This window comes from Pieris napi, chromosome 6 (assembly GCF_905475465.1).
Source record: "Pieris napi chromosome 6, ilPieNapi1.2, whole genome shotgun sequence".
Lineage (NCBI taxonomy): Eukaryota > Metazoa > Arthropoda > Insecta > Lepidoptera > Pieridae > Pieris > Pieris napi.
This window is the reverse complement of record NC_062239.1, coordinates 4,384,264-4,411,195: the sequence shown is the minus strand read 5'-3', so window position 1 is coordinate 4,411,195 and position 26,932 is coordinate 4,384,264. Positions and strand designations below refer to the sequence as shown.

Here is a 26,932-nt window from a genome sequence, read left to right as displayed (position 1 = left end):
CGGCGTTGACTCACTTTTATTTCGAGACTTCGTGCTTCGTACTGGTTACTAACTTAACCTCAGTAGATTTTAAAAGTCTAAAGTACCTACACGTTCTAATCTTTTGTGAAAACTAATATTATATTAATCTTACCTTTGTAGCATAAACCAAAGTCCTTTACCATCGTATAATGAATAGGTACGGCCTACCTTTAAGGTTCTATTATAAAACGTCAAAGAAACTTAAATCTAGCTAAAATTTTATTTCTCAGACCTTTCAAACCAGAGAAAGGATTTTAAGGTTTCAATAGACAAAGCAGAAAATATATAAAGCAATTCGAGTGGAAGGTTTACGAGAAAATAGAATAAAAAACGAGACATGGATGTTTTAAATATATATAGTTTCTCAGTTTCACTAAAACAGGATCCATCTCTGAAGTGTAATTAGTATGCCAGACGAGAAAGAAGGTGTCAATTTACAGTCAAGGCATTTCCCTGAAGCATTCTAAAACATTTTACCTCTGACTCGAACTTAGAATGAAACCTTTATTGTTATATATTACAAAAAAAAACTAAATAATTTTATATATAGAGTATGTATGGAATAATAATCTAAATAAATGGGGGTGATAGGGTAAAGTAATTAAAAGGTCCTCTTTATTTAATTATTTTACAATTATAATCGCGCGTTTCGAATCTTTACATAGTATTTCGGAACATCTTATTAGTAAATAAAACATGTTCACTTCTTCGCGTATGCTAAGGTCTCTTTGAATATAACTTTATTGAACTTTAGCGCTTTTGAAAACTTGGGATTGTTTAATTATGACTGAACATTCAGTATTCGGGTTTCTTTGTACTGAAACTAGGCTACGACCTAATGACCAACGTTGACATTTCAACACCTCTTCAGAAAAATAAGGAATTATATTTCGTAATGTTCTTAATACGAAATTCTAAAATTTCCTATTTTCTTGAAGCGTTGTATTTTATAAGAAAAATTTAAACAGTCATAAACTATTTGAGGAAAATGTTTTTAACTTTATATACATTTAATATTTAAAGTAAATAATTATTATGCTTTAAACAAATCTGTTTCTTTAGAAAATTAGTGGTGGATGAGATGTTAAGACAAAGAATAAAAAAAATACAGAGATACCATGGCTTACACACCATGCCTATACAGTGCTCTCGCTTTTTTTTTTGTTTAAGAACTTAATTTTCCTAATATAAGCGTCAAAGTTTAAAATAAGGTATTTGTATAAAAATATCGATAATATCGAATTTGTTCAATTTCCCCTTTAATAATGTAGGAATATATTTCAGGGAATATTAAGTAAAGCTACAAAATATACATGAAATATTCAACGAGAACAACCATTTCTAGAATAATTTGTTTTCGCAAAAACCGTCAACACAAGGGAATTGACAAGAAATATAGTTTGAGTGACGCGGATTAAGCCATTTCTCATCAGTTGACACAATATGTCAGATAGTACTCACTACTGCCGCGAACAAAACACGGAAATTCATAGCTTTTTACTATTGAAAATAAGATCGCGCGGTTTTGTATAAGATTAAGGTCCCCAAAGTCCAAGTGAGTTGATAAGTGATTACAAAAATAATATTTTGTCCCTTTTATGAATTTTAGTCACGTCACCTCACCTCATTAAAATTATAAAGAGAATATAAAGAGATATACATTTATAACTTTCGAATATATGTTTCACGTGGATTGAAACATCAATTGATGATATTATAACAGTCCATTAATCGGCTAACTCAAGTTGTTACATAAATTGAGTAATATAATATATAGTCTTTCTATTTAAATAATCTTATAGGTATATGGGAGAGCGGGTAGACTGTGTCACGTACAACAACTTAAAACGGTGCTCTGTATAAATTTGATCTTTAAAAATAATAAAATGAGAAAAACTCCGATAATACTGAAAAATCGTTGAAATAAGTGTGCAAGAAACCCAATGAACAAATAACAAGTGAAAAATAAACACCAAAAAGGGAATATAACCAATAAAATAGTGCTATTGCTTACACGGTCAATTACCATAAATCTACGTGCAAAAGTTGCTTTTCCGGACAATAAGTCAATAGTGGAACAAATCTGAAGTGAACGTGCGTGACAATTCAATGCAAACTCAAGAATAATTAAACTTTCTATTTAAAAAATTTAAAAAATAACCTAAAATGCGTTGCTAATTTGCTAAGTCAATAAACAACACCATCTAGCGTCAAATAGCCAAATCATCTCAAGAACAGCTACTGCAGTACCAATCGACGTAAACAACTACTCGATACTAGAGGTCGCAAAAGCTAAAAATAACAACTTAAAATACAAAAATCAAAATCAAAATGGAAGAGGTAATGGCAGCACTTCGAAAAATTCAAAATGACTTAGATGAACAAAAAACCACTATTACAAAAAGCGCAGATGAAGTGACGGAGAAAGTAACAAAAAATATAAACAAAATATTAGACCAAAAATTAAAAACTTTGGAAAGAAATCAGGAAAAACTCGAGGAAAAAATAGAAAACCAAGAACACAGGTTAAATCAGTTGGAGAGACAAACAAGGCAAAGAAACGTTGTTTTCTTTGGTATGGAGGAAAATGAACGTTCTTATTCACATCTAGAAAACAATGTAATTGATTTTCTGAATATTTATTTTTCTTTAAATATAAACTGCCATGACATAGAAGCAGCTAGAAGAATAGGGAAAAAAGGCGACAAGCCCCGTCCGATCGCGGTCACATTCGCCACTCTAGGTCACAAGATAAAGGTAATGCAACAAAAGAAAGCTCTGAATGATACCAGCTACTATTTAAAAGATGATTACCCATACCACGTCCTAGAGAAAAGGAAGATTCTTCAGGAACAAGTCAAAATAGAGCAGGAAAAAGGGAACAAAGCTACCATAAAATACGATAAGCTGGTAGTAATTAAACCTAATAAAACAGATGCCGACCACACGGACAACAGAAAAAGGCACCTTTCTATCTCTCCACAACAGAGGAAAAATGCCGAGAAAAATACTCTAAGGACCAGTACACAAACAGCTAAGAAAAATAAAACCGTTCAAAGTCGCACAACACCTCAACGATCCTCCAGCATCTCAGAAGGAGTGATTAAGCCAGGAATGCTTAACTTTTTAGTAAACAAGAAAGACATGCAGAGCGACGAAGGAAATAAAAGAAACAGCAACAACATATAGCAACTAACAACGCCTCTCTCAGTGTACAAACACAACATAGATAAACTTAACAAAAATGAATCATCACATCTTCCAAGACGGCTGGTCACCGAGGAAGAGTACGACCAAAACCTTCCAGCAACACCATTAAAAACCAACTCATCAACCGAAGAAAAACAATCTAATTAACCAGCTCTTGCAGAGGGCGACCTTTCGCACGCTGGGAAGAAGATATTAAAAAATAGCTGGCCCCAAATGGCAGCACATAGCGCAAAATTAGAGAAAAATGGCAAAGCTGGAAGAGGCCTTCACCTGAAGAGGGGTTCCTATACAAGAATTAGAATATCAAAAACTGTAAATAATAATACTTAACATGATAGAAATATAGTCATAATATTTATTCATTTACTAAAATATTTTGTTAAGTTTTTGCAAAGATTTAGAAAACCACATAAAGAAATGTACCTTATTAATTAACTATATTGGGAAATAAAAGGCTTTTTATTTTTTATTTTTTTTATTTTATTATTTATAGGTATATAAAAATCTTATGAATTTCGTTTTTTGCATATTCAGTAAGTTTGAGAATCGGATAACATCTACTTTTCATCCCCCTAAATGTTAAGGGTAAATTTAAATTTACCCCTAAATTTTTATTTGTATTTTTAGACAAACCTTTTCTTTTTATTTTTTTTATGATACCGCATACAAAAATACATACAATTACAGTAGATTGTTATTTTCATTGAACTAAAAAAATGTTTCCTAGAAATAATATACATGGCAAAACAACGTTTGCCGGGACAGCTAGTTAGCTATAATATTTATCGCGTAACTTCTAATTGCACCAAATTATATAATTATTTTTGTTTTGTTTGTCAGAATAAGATTTGTTTAAAAGCAAAAAACAATAAGAATTTAAATTCTCATAAGAAATGTTAGTGATTGAATGAGATGGAAGACTGTAATAGGTCTTTAATATTTTATTTTTACAGCTTGTGTTGTCACTGACGTTTTTAATTTTTATTAATGTAATAGGTGGCAAACGGGCAGGAGGCTCATCTAATGTTAAGTGATACAGCCTCCCATGGACATTCACATTGCCAGAAGGCTCGAAATACTAATAAACTTTAAAATATACATATTAAACTAAACCTACTGATATGTGTGACCCAGAATTCCATATAGTTGTGTAATAAGCTTTACATAAGCTTTAGCACTTTGCATTTGTTTTCTTTAAGAGTTAGCGACGTTAGGACTTTGACTCAGCATTTGGCGTTTGTTGTCTCGACGTTATCGTTTGTTTACAACAACCTAAGTGCTTCTAAAGATCCTTTTATGTCGAAATTCAAACTTGCTAATGGAAAATAATGTGTTGAATAAAAATATTGGTTTGTACTAAACTTTACACCAAATTCATTTAAGTAAGAATTGCAATCTTGTCTATTTATTTATCTATTAAAGTTCACCACATGACATATAATGCTATATCTACAGTATATGTTACAAGCAATCTTTTCTTAAATACATGGTAAACAATTTACAAAAAATAAAAATATAATTTCCACTTTTATATTTTATTTAACAATAAGCAACTAATTAATATTAAAACAGCGGACTAGGTATCAGATAGGCACTTAACAATGCTTTTTTCTAAAATTAATCAGCCCACTACCGATTTTGTCAAGCTTTGGATAAGAAATGTTTAGTCTGTTAAATTCACGAAGAATTTAAATAAGAGGTGCCTGAACTCCGAGAGCAAATTTGTAACTTGGAACTTTGTATTACTATTGCGTAATATCTTCTTTTATTTAGGTATGAATGTGCATATCAAAAAACCTCGGATTTACCACACGCCGTATCTTCCATTATAATATGTCCCCTGATTAAATAAGCCTGTAAATCTTATCAACGCAAGTCCATATTTTGTGTGTATAGGCCACAAAAAACATCTAAATAGAGCCTCCCAAAAAGGATAAAAACCGGGTCCTTTCCTATCGTGACCAACTATCTTGAACACGATCTCTCACATACAGAAATGCCGTATCACATTTCAGTATACAGGATAATCAACTGTATGTGAAGTACGTAAAGACGTTTATCGCTTAATGTTTATGTTTCGTTATTTTTTACTAAAGGTACAGTACACCAGGAGACCCTTTTACCATTTGCTCTTATTACTATTACTGTCACCACATCCCGTATCCCATTTCGTCCCTTTGACATCCCTGTGAAGGATATATGTACGAAAATTAATGGATTATATACTATATATTTTCTTGAAACACGAAATTTCTGTTGAAATGCAAGCAAAGAACTATTACTGTTATATCATTTCATACATACCTTAAAACACAATTATTAATTTATTGCTAGAAACAGAGGGTTCATCAATTAAAGAAATAGATACGTCTGTTGCAAGGAGGTCTGTTATTTTCATTTCTTCGCTTTCTTTATTATGCATAAATATTAAATACCTAACAATATACCTCTCAAACAATGTGTTGCTTTATATTTCCCACGAATTTTCAAATTGATGCAAAATTTACCAAATATGATAAAATTACATTACAAATACGAGTATTGTGAAAGTTATATCGATTTTATTAAAGGGTTCTATATATTAAAAGGTATTTCTTGTTTACACTTGTGATAAATAAGACTAAAATAAAATAAACTCCAAATAAATCAGCTGATTTATTTGATAACTATCTAGTTATTCTGTGAACACCGCGTTATCAAAGGGATCTAAGTTTCATCGGTCAGCATTATTAGGAGATTGAATTGTAAAAGCCTTCGGCTCGATCAAAATGAAGGTTGTATGTCAAGTGATTCGTGAAACCTACCGCTCTAGAATCAATATGCCACCTTCAATTGACCTTACCTTTAAGCTTTTACTCCTTAGCGACGAATTTCACGTGGGGCTAAGTTCGCATATTAAGCGTACACATTACACAATAAGGTAACGTATTTTTCATATATTACCAATTATGTATTTATTTATACAGCATGAATAAAATAATAAAGAAATAAGCCATCAAGGAAGCAAAATTTTTTTTTTATTAATACCGTAACAAATAGAATATCTAGTAACCAAAGCATAGTATTCTAAGTTCTTAATCATATATCTTATGTTGTCCTTCCTAATAATGTTCAAATATTCATATAGGTTTGGTATGTAGGTCCACATTAGGCTCGGGTATTTAATATTAACATTTATCGATCGCTATATGAGTTTCATGTCAGCAAATACAGTTATGAAAATGTATTAGCTGGCATCGTGGGCGGAACATTATCGAAACCTTGATTAAGAGGCTTATATTAAAGTCACATATTAAATAATGTATTATATTTTGTACTCATTCTGAGTGATCCCTTCATTATATTTTGAGAAATAATGTTTTTTGTGTTTATTAATATTATAAGTAGACTAGCTGTTCCCTGCCACGCTTCGCTGTGGCACACTGTGATTGAATGGTTGAGAAATGAGAAACAAAAGAAATCATTTTATATAAGTTTAATTTTGCAACTTGTGAAAAAAAATAGATAAAATCAATCCTTCATGCGGATTATATAATATAAAAGCAAAGCAGCAAAAGACAAAGCGTAACACGCGTGAATGTGTGAGTGCATGTGAGTGAATGAGTGAGTGTAATGTGTAACCACATATTATGTCTCAGTAGAATCTCCAACTTTGCGTAAGGTGTGCTCAGAAGCGAATCCTTTAACAGTTTTATTATATTGAGGATGGTGAGTGGGTTTTTAATAGAGTGTTGCATAGCATGCGCCAGAAATATGCTGTCAATTTGTTGAGTCAAAAACATGCTGAAGAAATGAGGTAACTCACAGCGGTTACCTTCACCATACAAGCTTAGCCGGCATTCGAACGCACGCCCATAGGGTCGAGTCACGTGCCTAAACCAACAGTTATCTTAAATTAGTAATTAAGACATGTATTGATCATGTAATTATTTTGATGTCAGCAAATATAGTGTAACGGACGTGACGTCGCCAGTCACATCCTGCCAAGCCAAGCCAAAGCCAATGCCATAGCCAATGCCAAAGCCAAAGCCAAAGCCAAAGCCAAGCCATGCCATGTTGACCAACCCTCCAGCCAACCGCCATGCCTGCCAACCGCAAATGCCAGCCACTTGGAGGGGATGAGTCTATATAAGCCAAAGCCAGCCATATTAAAACCTACTTTTTTGGAAGACGTAAAATAAAGAACAAGTGTGCTGTCACTCTGCCATTTTATTTTAACTGTCAATTATAATAAATTAAAATACAATTATCAATAAAAGAATAGGTCAATTATACTCAGAAGTGGGATAAAACGACCTCGACCACAAGTTTTTCGACCTTCTGACGAATCAATGTCGGAGGAAGATCCTTCACCGCCGGCACTGAAGCTGCTCAAGAATCTGCTAATAAAAAGAAGTAATAAAGGCTCTACGCGATCTTCAAGATGACTGTGATGATGAAGCTCCAAATAAGTCACAAGTACATCGTGCTGCATTTTTGACTCCGGAATTCGACCTTGACATTGAGGAATATACGATAAACTACGAGGTCAAGCGAAGAAGAGGTACAAGCGCCTATAGGACTACGATTATACGTGGGAGCAATGGAAAAAGCATCTCTAGCATCAAGATGGCCGACGTTAATCTTTTCATCTGACCGATGTCCTATCCATAGCGAAGAGATAGATAGATAACCTATCAACAGCGAAGTCAACAAAGACAAACTTCCATCTGGCTCTTCTTTCCATCAAGTGCGCGTTCTGGAGAATAAGGTCGGCAACGATGTGGTAACGCCACCTCGACACTACGAGTTTGGTGGTCTACTCTTATCCCTCTACCCTGCTCCGTGGCGAAGATGGTTACATCAAAGTCGTCAACACCGGGTGCGAGGTTATCGTGTGGTCGCCGGAAGAGGTCCTAACATGGGCTGAAAACTGCCAGGAATCTCCGTTGCAGCCGTATAGTCACTAGTCAGGATGGCCGAGTGTAACGGACGTGACGTCGCCAGTCACATCCTGCCAAGCCAAGCCAAAGCCAAGCTAAAGCCAAGCTAAAGCCAAGCTAAAGCCAAGCTAAAGCCAAGCTAAAGCCAAGCTAAAGCCAAGCTAAAGCCAAGCTAAAGCCAAGCTAAAGCCAAGCTAAAGCCAAGCCAAAGCCAAGCCAAAGCCAAGCTAAAGCCAAGCTAAAGCCAAGCCAAAGCCAAGCCAAAGCCAAGCTAAAGCCAAGCCAAAGCCAAGCCAAAGCCAAGCTAAAGCCAAGCCAAAGCCAAGCTAAAGCCAAGCCAAAGCCAAGCTAAAGCCAAGCCAAAGCCAAGCTAAAGCCAAGCTAAAGCCAAGCCAAAGCCAAGCTAAAGCCAAGCCAAAGCCAAGCCAAAGCCAAGCTAAAGCCAAGCCAAAGCCAAGCCAAAGCCAAGCTAAAGCCAAGCCAAAGCCAAGCTAAAGCCAAGCCAAAGCCAAGCTAAAGCCAAGCCAAAGCCAAGCTAAAGCCAAGCTAAAGCCAAGCCAAAGCCAAGCTAAAGCCAAGCCAAAGCCAAGCCAAAGCCAAGCTAAAGCCAAGCCAAAGCCAAGCTAAAGCCAAGCTAAAGCCAAGCCAAAGCCAAGCTAAAGCCAAGCCAAAGCCAAGCCAAAGCCAAGTCAAAGCCAAGCTAAAGCCAAGCCAAAGCCAAGCTAAAGCCAAGCTAAAGCCAAGCTAAAGCCAAGCTAAAGCCAAGCCAAAGCCAAGCTAAAGCCAAGCCAAAGCCAAGCCAAAGCCAAGCCAAAGCCAAGCCAAAGCCAAGCCAAAGCCAAGCCAAAGCCAAGCTAAAGCCAAGCCAAAGCCAAGCCAAAGCCAAGCCAAAGCCAAATGAGAAGTACAAGGGTTTACGTGGATATAAGAGTTTTACTGGATTACTATCTGCCGATTCGTTAAGACCCTATAAAAGCATTAATACTGTATCTGATAGTGCCAGCAGTTCAGATGAGCAACTTGAAACCGAAGATCTGATTGATTTATTAGAGAGCTAATTGTAGTTGTTGTTCCCACGGGAACAACTGTTTCAGGATGGCCGAGTGTAACGGACGTGACGTCGCCAGTCACATCCTGCCAAGCCAAGCCAAAGCCAATGCCATAGCCAATGCCAAAGCCAAAGCCAAAGCCAAAGCCAAGCCATGCCATGTTGACCAACCCTCCAGCCAACCGCCATGCCTGCCAACCGCAAATGCCAGCCACTTGGAGGGGATGAGTCTATATAAGCCAAAGCCAGCCATATTAAAACCTACTTTTTTGGAAGACGTAAAATAAAGAACAAGTGTGCTGTCACTCTGCCATTTTATTTTAACTGTCAATTATAATAAATTAAAATACAATTATCAATAAAAGAATAGGTCAATTATAATAGGTTAATTTATTAGACGGTAGCAAAAGATCCCGTGGGCGGAATATTATATCGTAACTTTCATTAAGGGGCTCATAATAAGTAAAGTCATAAAGACAAACAATATATAAGAACAATTGGTTATTAGCGCTTAGGAAATTTCTCAATTTTCCACTTAAGTCCTCTATAATAAACCTCAGTGAGCTTATTGTATTATCAATAGGTACTGATAGAAATCTATACTTATAAAGGAAATACTAGTACATTTCGTAATGAATTCAGAAAGTACTGGACCAATTTAAAAAATTCATTCACCATTAAAATGCTCCATTATCGCTGCGAAGAGTCATTACAAATATATCATTATCGGGTATTTGAATAGTTAATACTATAATTGTATGAATTAAATCCGGATAATTAAAATACATCAGGATCAGTATTGAGCAAGCAGTTGCGCGCTAATTCTTTTTTTAAATTTAAATTTGTTATTCCTGGGGCTAATTGAAAATATGTTGTATATTTTAATAAATGTCAAATCAAAATTTATTATTACACATTTAGACAAAAAATCAAGCAAAACACAGATAGCTTTTACATTTACACAAATAAGTTTTCTCAATTTAAGTTCATTCAATCTTCAAGAATAAAGAAAATAAAAAAAGTATTTACCTTGTGTAATGTTATTAAATTCTAAACATAAATTACAAATATCCCAATTATTCATATTGGGAATATTGTGTCACAAATACTTATTTAAGGCAGTTTATGTAATAGAATATGTATTTGAATATTGGCAATAATTGGAAACCATATATATACTGTGTAAATACGAGCTACAAGTTATATATTTCTTTAGGATTTTAATCCACAATTTTTGTGTGAATTAGATATGAATATTTTTTCAGATCAGCAGTTGTAGCCCAACAACCCGGCAATTTTTTACTAAAAAAAATATACGTGTTAGGCACTGATGGCTGATCACCTATTATTAAAGAAAATACGATCAAATAAACAGATATAATCTTACCCATGAAATATTATCTTGGCACTTGATTATTAAATATAAACCTTTCATAAATTTTGTTGTACATTATGTTTAACTCTTTTGTGTCATATTAAATAGCAAGATTAATTACATTATGTGCTTTTTATAATTATTATCAAATAACAATGGCTGATGTCGGCACAGTAAATATTGAAGCGGTTATTTAATATTATAGTTACACAGAGCATCAAACTACAACTTCAGGTTTCGTCAAATCCATGGAATATTGTGGCCCGAGAGAATCTCTAATCTACAGCTAATGAGGTGCCAATTGACAGGTCTATAAAAGTCCGAAAGTGGAACTGGGTGGACCATAGGCTACTGAGGGATCCAAGTCACGTTGCCAAGCAAGCTCTCGACTGGAATCCTCAAGGTAAAAGTTAACATGGCCGCCCAAAATATACCTGGCAACGAAGTATCATTGCAGAGGCGAGAGAAGCTGGAATGACGTGGAGTGAAATTAAAAGAGCTGATCAGGCTGATTTTCTACTCTGGCTGCCCCTTGCCCCACTTGAAGGACGTGGAGTTATGGTCTTATAGGACCATGGTCTTATAGGTCTTATGGTCGTATAGGACCTTAAGTAATGTAAGTCCTTTAATATTGTCTTGTTTTATTTAATCGACTCTTGTACATATTTTCGGACTTCATTTAGAGTGCTGTTGATTCTTTAGTACTTATCTCACATAGGCATTATAAAAATACAAATTTTAAGTAAATGAGACATATTATGATAAATAATTCATAAGAATAACACCGTTTAGAGTAAGTTTTATAAGTATATAAGATGTTAAAGTAAAAATACATTCTTAAGTTATATTTCATAGATGGGTCGACTAGGGTCTGGAAATGAAGCGAACGAAAAAATAAACCTCGAATAAATAGTACCTTTCGCTAGCGTAAGATGTATAAAATGTTAATAATTTATAGAGGCAAGTTTGGGGCAAGTTTGTATACACTAATCCAAACAACCGTTCCGAATATGTTTTTGATTTCTGCAAATCGTTTTTGATACGTTGATTTATGCCAAATCGATATTGAAAAAACATAAGTGTTAAGAACAGTTAATTCATAATGTAATCCTTTTAACATTTAAAAGCAATTGCAGGTTTTGTCCCTAGTACACTGGTGCTGGATGGTAAATGATCGTGCCAAAATGCGGGAGATAACGTAATAAGGGACCACGATTTATTTTACTAAAATGATAACACCACAAAAATCATAGACATCTCACAGGTTGTAATTGTCAATGACAATCTGTCAGTGCATTGGAACCATCGTTGAGTTTCAGTCGCTCTCTAATGGGTGCCTATGCCGGACTTGCGACTTTAAAGTAATCATGATGGATGACAGTGGCAACCACGTGAATAATAATCTCTTTGAATCTGGAACATGTTTATGCGCAGATTATACTATAATTGCACTTAATATAAATTAGAATAAACATAGATAAAAACAAAACACAATATAAAAAACTGTATCGTGTGGCGGGCATATTTTAGTAGAATTATACTAGTCGTAAACCAATCTAATTAGATATATAGGTCCTAATAGTAAAAAACAAAAGTGTTATTCTCAATTTCATCAAAAAAGGCGAATGATAAAATATTTTACATAGATTTATCAACAATTAAACACTGTTTACTTTTTAGTAAAAACGTTAATATGAATGTTATAAATAAAAGTCGCCGGCATATATAGAACTCGTTTTATCAGGAGCTGTAGACAAGGATAATATATAATTAATATTAAAAAAAATCAATCACTTTTGTATAATAGTATTGAATCGGTTCGATGACTAATCAACCTCTGAACCCATTTTATATGTGATACGCCTAATAAAACGCAATATTCTAGGAAATCGCTGACAAAATATTAATATCACGTACTCCCCTCATAAATAATAATTCCTTTTATGATTCCCGCGAACGTGATATGGAAGGCACTAATTAAAAATAAATTATATTATATTTTTATCTATGATTTTTCAACGTGTTTAAATTATTAGCTTAATAGTAGAGGCAAAATTTCAACAAAAATAAATTGTAAGAAAATAGTTTAATTTTGTTTAAATTTCAAATTAAACAACTGGCAAACCTGCCTTGTTACTGGTTAACATCATTGCAGATCGTCAAAGGTCTCAGGTTTAAATATACCAAATTAAAATAAACCATTGAAATATTCTTACGACAAACTTCGAAAGTTTTATTACTGGTAACCCCAAAGTTGAATATTTTGCAGTATAAATACCACCATAGGGCGATTACACCAACCATATATATACACATTTGCACTTTTAAACCTCCCCCTTAGATAACTTGTCTCTATAGAATTAGGTGCTATGGCCGACTCGTTATGGTGAAATTACATATAAACACACTTTGGTTGGCAATTTCAATAATATCAATCAATATATCTTTTACGTAAACTTTTAGAGCTAAGAAAATTATGTTTTTCGTTCTAATAACTTTCTTATTCCACTGTATTTGAAATCGTACGACGTACCGTGAAAATATTTACACATTGTGAATACACCTTTACATAGTGAGCTAAAATGCCAAATCAATTTTGTTTTTGACAAAGGAACATTTTCCTCGACTCAAACGAGAAATTCTTTTACTCTTTTGAGATTGGATAAACCCGAATTAAATATTTCGATACTTTGAACAAATTTCCTTTAATTTCCTAAAAGAAGATAAATGTTGCTCACGAAGTTACAAACAATAAATAACGTTGGTTTTGGCTAGAAGATTCGCAAAACTTTGATAATTCATCTGTGTGAGGTATTATGCGTTGCGTTTATAAAGTCTCATTTATTCTTATAGCGCCATTATCACTGTAGTACTTATTTGCAAGCTGTCAGTTGGTGTCACGTTATGATGAAGCAAGATAAATCAGTTTTCTAATGTTCGTTCGAACTATAGGCCTAATATGACTAATGTTCGTTAGAACTATAGGCCTAGTGGCTTCGTTCGACACTCTACATCGTGCGTTCGAATAACGGCTGTGCACCAATGATTCTAGTACGTATATGCGCAACTAACACTTTCTGCTATGGTGAAAGCCAACATCGTGAGGAAACAAGCTTAGAAACCCAAAAATCTATGACATGTGTCAAGCATACATGTTTTTTTATAGATCTCCACCAATATCACATGTGTATCAACAATCTTACAAGTATAGAATGGCTATGGCTCGATGCTTGGTTAGTTTTCAAATAAGATATTAAATTTTCTCATATTTGCACTTTAATATTGTAGTAGTAGTGAAGTTTTTTTTGCCGCGTACCACCAGTTTATAGAACCAGCTTCCTTTCCAGATTAGAGTGAGGGACCATCACAGGAAGAGTCTACCATTACCTTTAAGGCCGGTAACGCATTTGCTAGCCTCGTTGTATTGCAGGTATCCAAGGGTAACCGTTAGCACTGAAGTTTAAGCTCGTTTGAGTAGTGGCTCATAAGAAATGTGTAATTATTTTTTTAGTCTTCACGTATTAGTACAAACCGGTATTACTAGATTTTAGCAAATGGTCAAATAGAACTTTGACAACGGTGGCTATGTTTTTCAAGGTATTACGTAGCTCGTCGTCGGCCCGTAGTTACAGTCCAAAGATAAATTTCTAGGCATGCCTTATTGGTATTTTAGGCAGATAGGTGGTCAAGCTTCTGTGCGTGGCACGTCATTAATGTTTGCTAAGACCATCACGATGTTTTCGATCACAGTGTTGTGTTCGTGTATAGAAAGAAAATTCTATTAGTTCACAGACGGGATTCAAAGGATGAACTCTGAGTTGAGAGACGCACGCCTACCAAAGTACCACTACACATTGTTTTAGTTGGCAACAGTTCAAAGGAATAACAATGAATATGTATTCAACGGACATTGATTTATATGAATTATAGTATTCCCAAAATAGCTTTTTATTTTACAATTATAATTATACATAACAAGTACTTTTGTTAACTAAAATGTTTGCTAACTTTACGTAACGTTATTAATTAAAGTGTATAATAAACTTTAGACCGTAAAAGTAAGTAAAAATATATCATTATTTAAAAGTATGCATTGTATGCTACAATACAAAGCACTTAGACATAATTACAATTCAAAAAATTGCAATCATGAAACAATCTGGGTCTGATTTTCTCCGCAGCCGCGTTAACACTTAGTAAATTAACTAAATTAAAAGTTATGTAAGGGAATTCAGTAAACTAAGTCTCGTATTTGATACTCAAAATTAGCTTTTCTAAGCTAACCACTTACTTATATTTAATGTTATAAAGCATGAGCAAAAACACACAAATATGTCTGTCCCGTCGCGCTTTAAATATTTCACACTTGTTGAAAACTCTATTCCCAGAAACTACTGATAAAAATTAAATAAAAAAAGAAAGAGAAAAGCTGTAAGCTACCTAACATCATGCTATGACAGAATTGACGATTATAAACCAACAGTTAGCTATCTATATACAGTAAGACAAAAATAAATGAGTCCGCACACATACACAAAAAGGTATATATAACATACAATTACTGCCACTTAATACCCTTTCTTGTTCCGGATCACGGCCTCGGGTCTGGCAGATTTCATGAGACACTTTATCAAGTAAAACATAGGAAAGCAATATCCATAATAAAGGGTACGCACCCAATTGGCTGAGTAAACAGAGCGCTGCTGGGAGCCACATTACTGCTATACCTTTTCACATAATTACTTGACCACACTCACATCACAATGTATCACTTGTACTGTCTTAAACACTTGTACATTACAGTTATATGTAATTTTATTTTAGACGTTAATTTCAATCGTAAGATATCTTTGTTATATACAGTAATTCTGAGTCCTATAATCTTGAAATGCAATGGATTCTAATAATGTTAAAAAAATGGTTTGATAAACTAAATAATAAATAATCTTGAAATGGAATGGATTCTAGAAATGTCAAAAAAAAATTGTTTGATAAACGGTTGGTAATAAAAATACCGATGATACACATTTCGCATTAGATCTAGTTTCGGATTCGATAAAATAATGCAACGCAACGTCTAACTACCACCTTTAGTCTTACAACTCTTGGTTATTTAATTTACCGTACCTTAAGATTAATTTTCTTATTTTAAATAACCTCATTTATTATTATTTAAATAGCCCTTATTATTACTTAATTACAATTTAGATACTAAATCTAAATTGTAATTAATTATATAATAAACATTATTACTAATATTGTAGAATAACATATTAGATTAATGGCATATGTTTCGTGTGATTGATCACTCTAGATTCAAATTATTCACTATAATCTTCAAATCCGATAGCCGTTTGAATCTGTAGCAAAGCAAAGCTTCATACGGAATTGATTGAGAACGTCTATGTAATCAATGCTTGTGGGATACCTACTCGTATCTTGGATCGAAAACTAGTTTGTGTTTTCCTTTAGAATCAAAGCTACAGTGCAAGCCTACAAAACCGTATAAATCCAAGCGTAATCTGTGCGTGTGCATATGCTAAGAAATTGTTGCGTTGGTGGTGAATATATTTTTTTATTTACGTAATTTAAATGGTTTTAGTCTTAAAGTTCTGTATTTGTTCATTTAACAGTTAGTATTGTCTTTTATTGACATAACTTTTACACATTTAAAGAAAACACTTTTTACCAGATTGAAGTTATGTATTATTATAAATTTACAATTATTTTACATAATTTCAAATTTTTCCGACGTTTCGCGTGCGTGGTCACGGTGACTGAAGACAAAAGGTGTTGAATGTCAAAAAGTATCACAGCTGTAGAAAAAGTTGTATTATCTGTATTTATTTCCCCGGAGTTGGTATCGACTAAAAGATGGATGGTTTTGGCAGAAATGGCTCACGGTGTTATATTAATTATGTAAAATAATTGAAAATTTATAATAATACATATCTTCAATCCGGTAAAAAGTGATTTCTTTACATTTATAGGCAAGTAGATTAGGTATTAGTTCTGCTTCTTGTTGATGTTTTCTTCACATATGTAAGTAAAGTATTATTATTGTGCAAATGAATGAAAAATGCATTATAATACAACCGGCACTAACACTGATCATTCACGAGTACGGGGACGAAACTCTTACATCACTCAGGAATCTCTTCTTTCTGTCACATTAGCTTCAGCACATTTTCTTTATTTTAATACTATTCAGAAGTAAATTTGTTTATAATCTGAGTCTGAGGCAGTCCTACCAAGACTATACATTTCACAGTTGACATTAAAATTTTTAATAAAAATACACAGAAAATTCCTAGATGTTTCAAATTCAACAAAAAGTACATTTAATATTACTCGAGTATTTATCAAGATGAAAAAATACGAGGCAACGGAAACTACGGCTAATATTTTTCATTAAAGAATAGCGGAAGAAAAGAATCCCAAGTCCCGAGTATTGCGAATTTATACTTCCCAATCGACTATGGAGCCTGATATAAATTTGCAAGAATGAAGGCGTTTTACGAAGCACCTAATAAAACCTTGAATAGTACTATTGAGACCTTGTTTGACAATAAATATTCGTATTTTCTTTGATGTACATAGCTTATTACCTGTCTGCAAGGGGAATCTGGATTTTATACATTTTTATTTATCGAGATTACTTTTTAAATTGCAAACTATTTTGCGAGGCTCGGGATGTATTTTTTCTTATATTTTTATTTAACCTTTGGACGGTTAGTAAATAAAAAAAAACAAAAAAAAGCCTTTTATTTCTTACAGCTTATAAAACAATAATTAATATTAGATTATGTTAGTTTACATACATACAATTATTCGTTTTGTTAGTAATAATAATAGTAATTTATTTCAAGTTTCAAGTTTGTTTCACAGGAAAAAAAAGAATAATGTTTGGATCCTAATTTTTTTTGTGTTAGTTTTTCCTAGACCCTATTCATTAAGAAATCTGTAAGAAATCTCTGAAAAGTCTGTAACTTAGGACGGTTAGTAAAATTTAAACCTTTAAATTATGTTCTTTTCGTTATTCAGATTTAACTAACATTTGTTGATTAAAATGGTTAACTTTCCTGAATATTGTCTAAAACTGTCAGAACACTTAAACAGTACAAGATGAGCAGTCTTTGAGTTTAATATTTCACTATAAGCGAAAAATAAGGGACAAAGTGAATTTAAAACTGAAAAATACATACTTAAAAAAGCAATTTCGCCAAGAGAAAACAGTGAGAATAACGTGAAAATCCTGAATGACTTACGTTCAAGCTATATCGCCGGGAACTTAAAATTTTGCATAGAGATTTCTTTTAGATCTTAGACGATGGATAACGGGTTTACTTTCCATATTCGAGATAAGAATTTCAAGTAAAAATGACTACCTATTTATGACTTATCAGCTGCTCACTTATTCTGTCTTGAGTACTTATTGAAAAACAGCTTAGAATAAATGTCAAGTAAAGACAAAGAAGAAATCTATGTACCCAATATTTCATGGAATTACAGGTGCATAGCTCTCGGATGTTTTTGTTTTACAATAAAAGTATTTGACATTTAAATTCAAATGATGTAAGGTCGAAAGAGTAAAATTACAATTATATAATGCGGATCATAATAATCCAGTTCGGGTTCAAAAGCTTGACTTTTATTCTTAAATAATATTTAAAGCAAATTTCCATCTAAAGTTTGTAAGAACGTGTACGTGTAGTTGATATACCACTAAGAAGCTTTTTCGTCCGTTCCAAAATGATTGTCAATTGTTAATTTAGAAAACATTATGTATCAGATACAGTGCGTCAAATGAATTATAATGAACAACACCAATAATAATGAATGAAATTTATATACAAGCTTTCATTAGTTAAAATATATTTGTCACGTGTATTTATTTGTAAGCAGACCAAACGTGATAATGTCAAAGCATTCATTAGCTATTTGTGGTGATGTTAAACGTTTATGAATAGAAGGATAAGTAGTATTATTTTTGAAGCGAATCTTCTATATTTATTTCACGAGGGTAATTTTTTTTTAAAACATCACGAAGATGTGCAGCTTTTTTGTCGAAGAAAAGGGAGAGAGCGATTGAGACCGATTGATAGAGAGTAAGAATAACCTTATAGAAATTCTATTTTTATAATTCAAATTTCGTAAAGAGAATTTATGAAATATTAGTATTTTATATTTTATGCAAAATAATTTATTGAAATCTCAAATGACGAATTGTAAATTAAAATGCCACGTGCTTTTTATATAAAAATTAAATTTCTTATTTGTATTAATTTTCGAAACTAATATTTTAATGACAATTACATTCATTAAATTCCTAACATATCTTCCCTTTTCCCTCTCTCTAAGTCTCGGAAATCTAAAGTTTTAGATTTGTATAAATATGAACAAGAGTTAAAAATTAGTTTGCCAAAGAAGTTTCACTTCTGACTTGTGTACTTTTTGCGCACGCAGTTTTTTTTACAAACAATTGAAAGCTGCATTTAATAACATTTAGTGTAAAAACGCTCTTAGAGATTATTAAAATTCTATGAAGTGTTTACATTTATCTTGAAAATATTTAGCTTCACACTAAAGCTAATTAAAAGTTAAACTAAATTAAAACGGATTTCTGCAAAATACGAAGCATTTAGAAACTTTTCGTTATGCTTGTGTGTCCTCACAAATTAAGGGTTTAAAGTAGCTTAATGATCCCGTAGCATGTTTAATATATTAAATGTATTTCAGAGTTAAATAGTATGAAGCGTCAAGTGTATTTTTATAATGATAAACAAATAGAGATTAAACAGAAAAATATTTCTTATACGCAATTCAGTACAATGAGTCGATCACTCATCTCAAATGAACTCGTGACCACGTAGGCCTAACCTAGGCAAACTTAATGTAGATTTTATTTTTAAGTCTGATTTGAAGTGCGACTCTAAATTAGTTTCAAAATAGGGAAATCCATGACAACCCAACCATGATCTTTTCAAGATGATAAAAAATAAATAAAATAAACTTGTGATTAAGGCAATATATATGAAAGGAAAACATAATATATTTTCCTATACAAACTCTTGTCTATATTGTATTTTATATAAACTCTTTTGTAATGTTGTTTTTGCCGTCTGATCGACGATGTTTAATTTATGTCACTTGACATAATATATGTAAGATATTTTAATTTTTTTCATTATATTATTTTACTTTATAAAACCTAGAATATAGGCTTTAAATGTTGTTTTCTTTTGTATTCACAGAGAAACGCAGTTGCGCCTTATTTATTCCCAGTATAAGCGATTGATACTATTATATATATAATAATTATATATATATATATAATTGATAATAAGACGAGAAATATCACTGGGTTTTAGTTTTTATTATTTAGTTTTTCTTAATGGATCTTTGAGGATTGTAACCACTCACACTTTAATTAAATTATTGTAGTTCAAAACCTTTCCACTCAAAAAATTTTCACCGTTTACCTTAACAAGTAATTATACGAAGTTTGAGTTTTCATAAAATCTAGAAAAACTTTTCAAACATTTCATCTGTAATTGAATGAAATTGCGTTGTCGCGTCATGCCGTCAATTACATTGAAATATTCCAAATCGCCTCGGATTCAGACGTTTTTTCGGCTTTCCTGGGCGTAGAGCGCGAACGTTAAAATTTAACACATCGGGCCAGCGTTTGTGCAATCAGAACGGATTGTGCGGTTCGACTTAGCTGCGTTAAGCCACGTTACCGGAAAACATGCTATGTGGAATCCTATTATCGGTTTTATATTTCAAATTTTAAATTCAGCATATTGATATTCATGTCACAAATCTTGCATTTGTTGCTATTTTTCAATATTGAATTTTTATGAGTGATTTAATTTCGAATTTAAAAAGTAGCTATTCTTTTTAAATAAACGCCCCACCCTATCAAGTTAAGGAAGCTATTAGACAGGATAACTAGGCACTTCTACTTTGTCATGTATGTGTATATAAATGAGCTCGACTTTCATTCATGCTTCGATAATAGCACATATAAGAACTACAAACATATGAAGTTATTTTCGTGACTATAAAGAATTCGTCGACTACAACCTACTTTAACATATTCTATTAAGCGTTATTACAAATTTAAAGTCCCCAACAATCGAAGTATATACATATGTTACGTATTTAAAGAAAAAAAATATGTCAAAAACATTATATTTTTATCAAGCTTTTCCAGAGCTATTAATATCCAGTCGAGATCCCTTCAACGCAATGCTTAATTAAGCAGATACGCCAAGTTAATTATAGATGAGTGCGCTTTTGCCTACAAAAAGGTGTTTCTTTTTAATTATTGTTAATTAGATTTTCAATGCTTTTATCGCGTTATGGCCGATGAAAGGAGAATTTAAAAACGAATATACTTTTTACTTTTTCATTATTTTACGATGTAGCAATCATTTGTAACATACTATCTTCTCACGTTTTTATATGTTCACAACTTCTAATTAGATAGATTGTTCTACGTTCTCAAACAATGTCCCCCATCGTACGGACGTAAATCAATAGAAAGAGGAATACGATATGAGTGTGAGATAAAGATGGAAACATTTAAAAGATTTCTATGTCATTTATAAAAATATTAGGTTGAAAAATATATTCACGTTCATAATCCAAAAGGATAAATTAGGTAAACTTTAAACTTGCCGATTAAGTTTAAAACCAAAAAGGTTACATTGCTACCTTGAAAGTCATACTTACGACCAAATGAAACTAAATAAGGAATTTGGCTTCATGACTTTGGTTTTGAGCTTCAATGTATGAGGACTTTCCGTGAACCTTTGATAACTTACTATTGGCTAGTTTAAAATTGAGTAGAGCTGTAGTGCTTACCTTAAGTGGTTGCTGCTTTAGTATATTTAGGGATTAAAATATATGAAGTTTCTCTATGGTCTGAAGTATTGCCAGTAATTTTTGATCAAATACTAATGATTACTTTGGTAGGCAGTAAAACGGTCTGTGTTGTATACATTTTACAATATAGTGCCAAAAGGCGCATTATGGTGGACGTTGCAAAGTGGTAAAGCTCTCGAGAGAGTAATCGCATTTACAATTAGTCGTGTTAATGCGACTTTCTTTCATACAATAGAGAAAAGAGTTTAAAATTTATAATTATGTACAAATAGTATGCGATATTGCTATTTGTACATAATTATAAATTTGAATTTTATTTAGATTTGCGTGTTGTTCTCACGAGAATATAAGTGCGTGCTCCTATTTCATCATGCCATTTGTTTTTTTTTTTTTTTTCTATTAGTATAGTTAATTAATTTAAAATGTCATGTGGCCATGTTCCACATTCCATGTGTAATGGTTGCAGGTCCTTACAAACATTTTGGGAAGCAAAAAACTTGGCGATTAAAAAGAGTTTCGGAAAGGTTATTGCCAGTTCTTCTCGTCCGTTCTACGCCCTTGATTTGAGAACTGGCAGTAAATGTAAAATTAGTAGCATTTAATATGACGTATTTCTTTATTGACGTTTATAATTGTACATTGTGTTACCTAAATGAATAAATGATTTTGAATTTTAACGTTAATATTTGAATTTAGAACGCGTTGCTGTGTAAACGTAAGTTCTTAAATATGCTAAAAATTATTAATACCTAAATTCTATTTTAATGACTTGAATTTTAGCCACGAAAAGCCAAGATGAAGACAACCAAGGCTTAACAATATATTTATGGTAAGTAAAAGCGGATTAATCCGGTACCACAAGTATTTTCTACTATTAAAATCACTAACAGTTGAGCGTAAAAGCCTACACTGTGTGTAAAATATTTAGTGTGGATTGGTCCAACTTGATTTGTTTATTTTGGCCGAATCCCGTACAAAATCATTCTTTGTAATATGAGGCCCGTTTGCAAAGCCAAAGAGCGTTTGATATTCGGGAAATGCCCGGAAAATATAAAAAGCGTTTTCATATTTTTATAGTATTCCCGCTTTTATATCAGGAGTTATTTATAAAAGTAAAAATGTCCATATACTACATAAAGTTAAGGGAATAAAACGTCTTAACACCTCAGAGGTGACATACTTCTGCTGTTTTAAGATTAAACAAAACGTCTCTAGTTTATACATGGAATATTCTTAAGTCAGACAAATCTCTGTATTATTTTAGCAATGTAGATTTCCAAAATTATCAAATGTCTAAATTATTGAATAAAATGACGCAAAATGCATATACCAATCGGTTCGGAAATTATTGTATAATGTAGTTTGTATAAATAAAATTTCCCGAAATAACAGTTTAAAATATCATTACCGGAACATCACAGCTAAAAATAATATTACATAACTATGTCATGCGCAAGAATAACTAATTTCCACATTGTGGTACTATTTTAATGAGCTTCTGAAGTACCTTTATAATGTTATATGACTCTCAAATATAATTTATTGTTTACAAAGTAATTAACGCAAAATTTAATAAGAAACATATTTTAGAATTAATGAACACGTATATTAAAATATAAGTTAATTTAGTATTCTGCGGGATAGTTTTGAATTTAAATTATTTAAGAATGTTATGTGTTACACAGTTTTTCTTAGGATATTTCTGTCGGGGGTGACCATAGTGGTATCATTTTCCTTACAATGTAAATGGTTACGAAAGTACCTGTCTTTAAGGTATTTCAGGTGATGTAAGTAGGAAATTTATAAGGTGAAATTAGTGAGGCGAAAAATGTTTACCTACTAAGTTTTTCATGAGTAGAAATTCGGTTTTAAATCAATCATACATTACCGAGTGTAATTGCCCTTAACAAAGAAACTGACAAATCAGTCACGAAATTAAAAATTTAGAAGATAATATAAACAACGAAGTTGTAAAATAGAATATTTTCAATATTATACATTTTATTCCTTTTTTTTAAATTTTGTTTTTAATCCTGTTTCCTTGTATATATAAGATGAAAAATAAGGATATTAATTTGTTGGCAATATCTTAAAATGTACGTAGTAAAAGAGTCCCTTAGGAAAGCGAAACAAAAAAATTGGGCTTAGTCAAGTATGTACCAAGTAAAAAATTGCAACATCGTTTCTATAACATTTGTCTTAAAATTGAATTTAAACACGCAAAAAAATATAACCAGACTTATAAAAAGCTAAATATTTTGTGTTTCAACCAAAATCACAGAACGCCAATTATTTCAATAAAATGATTCAACAATTTTAAAAATCATGCACTGAGATTAAAATATTACTATTATGTTTGAATTATGTGTTGAAATTTATCATTACACTATTGTTTTTGATTAAGTATAAGATTATCATTCATAATTACTAGCCTAGAATTATTTAAACATTTTTATTCAATAACATGTCTCCATTTTAATCTTTGAGTTTAAATAAATACTGTCTTATGTTTGTTTAGAATGGGCTCTAAAACAACTCAAATTTACATTCTAAAGGGTATAATTACTTTACGAGATTAGGGCAATTTTGTTGCTGTTCAATACAATTAATTACAAAGTTGTAACAGTTCTCATACGGCGTTTGATAAGGCTTTTAAATTTTAATTAGATATCTTACGACTGAAAATTTAACGTATATTTTAAATATATATAATAATTACCAACAGTAAAATTATTATATCTATCGTTTGTTGTTACAAACCAATATTAAAATGTCGTCACAACACGTCACAACACAAAGTTCACACACATACAGTTCTTAAAATCCAGGTGAAAAAATAAAAACGTTGTCTTACTGACAGAGTTTTAAAGTTCGAATTGAATGTCAGTTTTCAAATCGTTCGAAATTTGAATTCTCATCGCGCAGGCTCGTTCGAAGAGGCCACAAGCGTCGAGCAGACTGGACGTAGGGGTTGACAGAGTAACGCGCGCATGCGTCAACAACCTCTCATAATTTGATATCTTACTTCAACGCCTCTGACTAAATCTACTTTCGCATTAATTTATGTCACTCTATAAAAATGGTCTAATATCAACATGAAAATGTAGTATTATTAATTAAAAACTTAAAAGTTGTTGGGCCTCATTATCGTTGAGTTTTATTCGACGCTGAGTCGCGAACATATTTATAACTTCTTCAGCGTACTTCAAACTTGCCAGACTCGAGTTTGCAATCAAATAATCATTTGCGAATCTTAACGAAGATCTTGATAAATACTTAACGCTGGAAATCTTCGTGTTATATTTACAATTTACGCTTGCGACGTATAATAATATATGGTATTATGCGATGTGTATGCTCTTTACTATTTTGAATATTAAAAAGAAATCACTAGCGAAGCTTAGATATATTATACTGGTCAATCGCACACCCAACAAAATTATAAATAATAATGTGTATAAAATAATGTGTAAAAGGCAGAAATAGAGGAAAAACAAAGTAATAGATGAATTAATTTTGAGATTAGTTGGATAAAAAAATATGAGTTTAATGTGACGAAGAAAATTTCGTCTGAATAGGCAAAAAGAAAATAGGTTGTAATGATAAACTTGACCAAACTTCTACACCTAGACCTCCTTATAAAAACTAATTTTAAATGTATGGTATTGTAAAGTTTGTTTAATGATATATAGAAGAAATATATTTTGCAAAGTGCGTATGAGTATCGATTATATGAAAGCGGTGTTAGGATGCACACGGCAAGCGCCGATCGGTGATCCAACAAATAAAGAGACTGAAGAGCGACACAGTGTGAAATAAAAACAGTTTTGCTACAAAAGTCATGTAAGGTCAAATCCTAGTGGGAGTGCCATGCTGTTGCCTTCGGGCTTCAGCCAAATGGGCAGGCACGACCGGGGCAGTACCACTGTCTCTTAGAAAACCGGCGTGAAGTGATGCAATAGGTTCGCCCTATTGTACTCGCGTTTCGTGCGGTGAGAGAGACTCCCGGAGCCCATCCCCCCCCCCCCATATGAAATATGAAGGCGCAGAAAAAAGAGAATCTACCCCAGGGGGGTACCACACGCGCTCGCGGTGGAGAATCCCCCTCTGGGCGTCCAACACCGGGACACTCAGCACCCGGTGGTGGACGCACAGGCTGCCCTTCGTATTCTGGGGGGGGCAACTCTGCGCTCAAAAACAAAAACAGTTATCGTTCTCGGGGCAAACGCAGCAATTCAACAAAGGCACCCCCGTCCACGCTCGCCGTGGACTTCACAAATGTTAGGGGGCTCAATTCCAACATCAACGCAGTCCACTACCATTTAGAGACTGCGAAGCCGGCCTTGCTCTTTCTTACCGAGACTCAGATATCCCCCCCGGCTGATACTTCCTACCTCTCCTACCCGGGGTACAAATTGGAACATTCATTTGTGCCGCGGGCGGGAGTTTGCGTGTACGTCAGAGAGGATATCTGTTCTCGTCGCCTCGGGACGCTTGAAGGAAGGGACCTATCTAACCTCTGGCTGCGCGTAGACTGCGATGACCATCCGCGATTCTACGCATGCCTGTATAGGTCCCATAGCGGAAATACCGAAACTGACCGACTCATTGAGCACATCCAAATGGCTACAGATTCCCTGCTCGAAAGGGTTCCTACCGCTGAAATCGTGATACTTGGCGATTTTAACGCCCACCATGCCGATTGGCTCGGCTCTGAAACCACCGATCACGCGGGAAGATCCTTTCACGACTTTGCTTTAGCCTACGACCTGACACAAATGGTCCCTGCGATTACGCGAATACCAGATGTGGATGGTCATAAACCCTCTTTGTTGGACCTTCTGCTGACTTCACATCCGGAGAACTATCAAGTCTCTGTTGACCCGCCTTTGGGTTCATCAGATCATTGTGTGGTCCGGAGTACTGTGCCTTCTACGCGCCCTTCACGGCCCCGCTTTATGGGTTGTCGCCGTATTTGGCACTATAAGTCAGCAGATTGGGATGGGATGCGGTCTTTCTTTGCGTCCTTCCCTTGGGGGCCTATGTGCTTTTCGCCGGAAGCTCCAGATTCCGTCGCCACCTCTGTCGCCGAAGTGGTTCTGCAGGGCATGGAACTCTTTATTCCATTTTCTGCGGTGCCGATCGGTGGCAAGTCTCAGCCCTGGTTTAAGCGTTCTTGCAAGGCGGCCTCGCGTCGAAAGCGAGAATGCTTTAAGGCATGGGCGGAAGCGGCGAAATCTCGTGATGCCAATACCAGCGAACTTAAAACAGCATATAACTCTGCCTCCAGGTCCTTCAAACGGGAAATCACTAAGGCAAAGTCAGAGCACATTGCCGGATTTGGCGAGAAATTGGCCCAACTCCCTTCAGGGACACGAGCCTTCTGGTCTCTCGCCAAAGCTGTCCAAGGGAATTTCTGTCAGCCCGCCATTCCGCCACTGCACAGGGAGGATGACTCTCTAG

General features: G+C 33.6%; 1 protein-coding gene across 3 annotated transcripts in view; it reads right to left on the bottom strand.

The window, feature by feature from the left end:
- LOC125050548 (limbic system-associated membrane protein-like) overlaps positions 1-24,427 on the bottom strand; it is a 62,910-nt gene extending 38,483 nt beyond the window's left edge. The window contains exons 1-2 of one of the 3 annotated variants that reach the window (XM_047650471.1): positions 24,230-24,427; positions 15,253-15,476 (exon numbers count right to left, since the gene is read on the bottom strand). In XM_047650471.1, coding sequence (XP_047506427.1) covers positions 15,253-15,292 — 40 coding nt within the window. In that variant the 5' untranslated portion in view covers positions 15,293-15,476; positions 24,230-24,427. The remainder of the gene's footprint in view (positions 1-15,252; positions 15,477-24,229) is intronic. The other 2 variants (XM_047650470.1, XM_047650472.1) reach the window with 2 other exon arrangements.
- Positions 24,428-26,932: the final 2,505 nt, after the last annotated feature.